Source organism: Salvelinus namaycush, chromosome 16 (genome assembly GCF_016432855.1).
Source record: "Salvelinus namaycush isolate Seneca chromosome 16, SaNama_1.0, whole genome shotgun sequence".
Classification (NCBI taxonomy): Eukaryota; Metazoa; Chordata; class Actinopteri; order Salmoniformes; family Salmonidae; genus Salvelinus; species Salvelinus namaycush.
In genome coordinates, this window is record NC_052322.1 from 48,486,126 (window position 1) to 48,487,786 (window position 1,661).

Sequence of the window (1,661 nt, forward strand, 5' to 3'; positions counted from 1 at the left end):
GGAGAGAGAGATATATTGATATGGAGAGAGAGAGAGAAAGAGAGAAAGAGAAAGAGATATATTGATATGGAGAAAGAGAAAGAGATATATTGATATGGAGAGAGAGATATATTGATATGGAGAGAGAGAGAGAAAGAGATATATTGATATGGAGATATATTGATATGGAGAGAGAGAGAGAGAGAGAGAGAGAGAGAAAGAGATATATTGATATGGAGAGAGAGAGATTGATATGGAGAGAGAGAAAGAGATATATTGATATGGAGAAAGAGAAAGAGATATATTGATATGGAGAGAGAGATATATTGATATGGAGAGAGAGAGAGAAAGAGAGAAAGAGAAAGAGATATATTGATGTGGAGAGAGAGAAAGAGAAAGATATATATTGATATGGAGAAAGAGAAAGAGATATATTGATATGGAGAGAGATATATTGATATGGAGAGAGAGAGAGAAAGAGATATATTGATATGGAGATATATTGATATGGAGAGAGAGAGAGAGAGAGAGAGAGAGAGAGAGAGAGAAAGAGATATATTGATATGGAGAGAGAGAGATTGATATGGAGAGAGAGAAAGAGATATATTGATATGGAGAAAGAGAAAGAGATATATTGATATGGAGAGAGAGATATATTGATATGGAGAGAGAGAGAGAAAGAGAGAAAGAGAAAGAGATATATTGATGTGGAGAGAGAGAAAGAGAAAGATATATATTGATATGGAGAAAGAGAAAGAGATATATTGATATGGAGAGAGATATATTGATATGGAGAGAGAGAGAGAAAGAGATATATTGATATGGAGAGAGAGAGAGAGAGAGAGAGAGAGAGAGAAAGAGATATATTGATATGGAGAGAGAAAGAGAGATATATTGATATGGAGAGAGAAAGATATTGATATGGAGAGAGAAAGAGAGATATATTGATATGGAGAGAGAAAGATATTGAGCGGCAGGTAGCCTAGTGGTTAGAGCGTTGGACTAGTAACTGAAAGGTTGCAAGATCAAATCCCCGAGCTGACAAGGTAAAAATCTGTCGTTCTGCCCCTGAACAAGGCAGTTAACCCACTGTTCCCCGGTAGGCCGTCATTGAAAATAAGAATTTGTTCTTAACTGACGTGCCTAGTTAAATAAATAAAATATGGAGAGATTGATATGGAGGGAGGGATGGAGTGAGGGAGGTGTGAGTGTGGGGGAGGACTGTAGAGAGGGAGAGAGATGAGAAGGAGAGAGGTCTATGACAATGACATCATCATGCTGATGATCTACTGTCGTTTCAGCCCCACCCCCACATCTGTGTGTGTGTTTCTAGGTGTGTGTGTGTGTTACTGGATACAGTCCATGACATGTATCTGCAGTGTGTCCATGTCGGGGGCTTGGTACTGGCACTTTGGACAGCGGTAGTCAGGAAGCTCTTCAGCCCCGCCTCCAGTCACTCCCTCTGCAGACAATCCCACGCTGCGGGAGGAGGAGTTAAAGGCAACACCTCTCCCTGCACAGAATGTGAGGAAGGGAGAGAAGGACAGAAATTATACTCACTAATAATTTACTTACACTTCTATTACTTCACTTACTACTTACTAACTACTTACTACATTTTATAATTACTCTCTATACTCTCTCTAATTAAGTTACTCTCGACAGAAATTTCTACTGATTTT

General features: G+C 38.8%; 1 protein-coding gene across 1 annotated transcript in view; it reads right to left on the bottom strand.

The window, feature by feature from the left end:
* Nucleotides 1-1,080: 1,080 nt before the first annotated feature.
* The window catches only part of ikbkg (inhibitor of nuclear factor kappa B kinase regulatory subunit gamma), a 19,164-nt gene continuing 18,583 nt past the window's right edge, over nucleotides 1,081-1,661 (bottom strand). Inside the window, exon 9 of the mRNA XM_039011613.1 lies at nucleotides 1,081-1,492. Within this exon, the coding sequence (XP_038867541.1) occupies nucleotides 1,326-1,492 (167 nt within the window). The 3' untranslated portion in view covers nucleotides 1,081-1,325. The remainder of the gene's footprint in view (nucleotides 1,493-1,661) is intronic.